This window comes from Lepidochelys kempii, chromosome 1, assembly GCF_965140265.1.
Source record: "Lepidochelys kempii isolate rLepKem1 chromosome 1, rLepKem1.hap2, whole genome shotgun sequence".
NCBI classification, from domain to species: domain Eukaryota; kingdom Metazoa; phylum Chordata; order Testudines; family Cheloniidae; genus Lepidochelys; species Lepidochelys kempii.
The window spans coordinates 109,886,447-109,889,217 of NC_133256.1; the positions used below are offsets into that span (position 1 = coordinate 109,886,447).

Consider the following 2,771-nt stretch of genomic DNA (forward strand, 5'->3'; position numbering starts at 1 on the left):
GCGTGCTGAACTCAAGGGGAGTGAGTTCAGGATAGCAAGTTTCCATTTATCTTGTGAATGCACTCACAAGAGGACGTCTGTGCATCTTTGCAGCTGGAAATGTGGCCTTGAGGGTCTCTCCATCTACACCAGTGGAGCAGCTCAGCCAGATGAGGAGGAGGAGAAGTAGAGGAGGCAGGATGACTTGTTCCACGAGATCCTGCAAGCCTCTGGTGCTTCAGATGCCAAACACGGGGCTTGTAGGATCACCCAGTGGTGAGCTGGAGCTGGTATGCAGTGGTTCCTGGGAACCGGTTGCTAAATTTTGAAGCAGTTTTAGCCCTGGTCTACACTAGGACTTTAGGTCGAATTTAGCAGCGTTAAATCAATGTAAACCTGCACCCGTCCACACAATGAAGCCCTTTATTTCAACTTAAAGGGCTCTTAAAATCGATTTCCTTATTCCACCCCTGACAAGTGGATTAGCGCTTAAATCGACCTTGCCTGGCTCGAATTTGGGGTACTGTGGACACAATTCGATGGTATTGGCCTCCGGGAGCTATCCCAGAGTGCTCCATTGTGACCGCTCTGGACAGCACTCTCAACTCAGATGCACTGGCCAGGTAGACAGGAAAAGAACCGCGAACTTTTAAATCTCATTTCCTGTTTGGCCAGCGTGGCAAGCCGCAGGTGACCATGCAGAGCTCATCAGCACAGGTGACCATGATGGAGTCCCAGAATCGCAAAAGAGCTCCAGCATGGACCGAACGGGAGCTCCGGGATCTGATCGCTGTTTGGGGAGAGGAATCCGTGCTATCAGAACTCCGTTCCAGTTTTCGAAATGCCAAAACCTTTGTCAAAATCTCCCAGGGCATGAAGGACAGAGGCCGTAACAGGGACCCGAAGCAGTGCCGCGTGAAACTGAAGGAGCTGAGGCAAGCCTACCAGAAAACCAGAGAGGCGAACGGCCGCTCCGGGTCAGAGCCCCAAATATGCCGCTTCTATGATGAGCTGCATGCCATTTTAGGGGGTTCAGCCACCACTACCCCAGCCGTGTTGTTTGACTCCTTCAATGGAGATGGAGGCAATACGGAAGCAGGTTTTGGGGACGAAGATGATGATGATGATGATGAGGTTGTAGATAGCTCACAGCAAGCAAGCAGAGAAACTGGTTTTCCCGACAGCCAGGAACTGTTTCTCACCCTGGACCTGGAGCCAGTACCCCCCGAACCCACCCAAGGCTGCCTCCTGGACCCAGCAGGCGGAGAAGGGACCTCTGGTGAGTGTACCTTTTAAAATACTATACATGGTTTAAAAGCAAGCATGTGAAAGGATTACTTTGCCCTGGCATTCGCGGTTCTCCTAGATGTACTCCTAAAGCCTTTGCAAAAGGTTTCTGGGGAGGGCAGCCTTATTGCATCCTTCATGGTAGGACACTTTACCACTCCAGGCCAGTAACACGTACTCGGGAATCATTGTAGAACAAAGCATTGCAGTGTATGTTTGCTGGCATTCAAACAACATCTGTTCTTTATCTCTCTGTGTTATCCTCAGGAGAGTGAGATATAATTCATGGTCACCTGGTTGAAATAGAGTGCTTTTCTTCAGGGGACACTCAGAGGAGCCCATTCCTGCTGGGCTGTTTGCCTGTGGCTAAACAGAAATGTTCCCCGCTGTTAGCCACAGGGAGGGGGGAAGGTTGAGGGGGTAGCCACGTGGTGGGGGGAGGCAAAATGCGACCTTGTAACGAAAGCACATGTGCTATGTATGTAATGTTAACAGCAAGGTTTACCCTGAAAGAGTGTAGCCACTGTTTTATAAAATGTCTTTTTAAATACCGCTGTCCCTTTTTTTTTCTTCAACAGCTGCATGTGTTTCAATGATCACAGGATCTTCTCCTTCCCAGAGGCTAGTGAAGCTTAGAAAGAAAAAAAAACGCACTCGCGATGAGATGTTCTCCGAGCTCATGCTATCCTCCCACACTGACAGAGCACAGACGAATGCATGGAGGCAAATAATGTCAGAGTGCAGGAAAGCACAAAATGACCGGGAGGAGAGGTGGCGGGCTGAAGAGAGTAAGTGGCGGGCTGAAGCTCAAATGTGGCGGCAGCATGATGAGAGGAGGCAGGATTCTATGCTGAGGCTGCTGGAGGACCAAACCAGTATGCTCCAGTGTATGGTTGAGCTGCAGCAAAGGCAGCTGGAGCACAGACTGCCACTGCAGCCCCTCTGTAACCAACCGCCCTCCTCCCCAAGTTCCATAGCCTCCACACCCAGACGCCCAAGAACGCGGTAGGGGGGCCTCCGGCCAACCAGCCACTCCACCACAGAGGATTGCCCCAAAAAAAGAAGGCTGTCATTCAATAAATTTTAAAGTTGTAAACTTTTAAAGTGCTGTGTGGCATTTTCCTTCCCTCCACCACCACCCCTCCTGGGCTACCTTGGTAGTCATCCCCCTATTTGTGTGATGAATGAATAAAGAATGCATGAATGTGAAGCAACAATGACTTTATTGCCTCTGCAAGCGGTGATTGAAGGGAGGAGGGGCGGGTGGTTAGCTTACAGAAAAGTAGAGTGAACCAAGGGGCGGGGGGTTTCATCAAGGAGAAACAAACAGAACTTTCACACCGTAGCCTGGCCAGTCATGAAACTGGTTTTCAAAGCTTCTCTGATGCATACCGTGCCCTCCTGTGCTCTTCTAACCACCCTGGTGTCTGGCTGCGCGTAACCAGCAGCCAGGCGATTTGCCTCAACCTCCCACCCTGCCATAAACGTCTCCCTCTTACTCTCAC

General features: G+C 50.7%; 1 protein-coding gene across 1 annotated transcript; it reads left to right on the forward strand.

The window, feature by feature from the left end:
- The first annotated feature begins 459 nt into the window (after positions 1-459).
- On the forward strand, positions 460-2,372 carry LOC140904946 (uncharacterized). Its single transcript, XM_073327337.1, has 2 exons — positions 460-1,258; positions 1,845-2,372. Exons 1-2 carry the CDS (start codon positions 676-678, stop codon positions 2,273-2,275), a joined length of 1,014 nt encoding a protein of 337 aa, XP_073183438.1. The 5' UTR covers positions 460-675; the 3' UTR covers positions 2,276-2,372.
- The last annotated feature ends 399 nt before the right edge of the window (positions 2,373-2,771 follow it).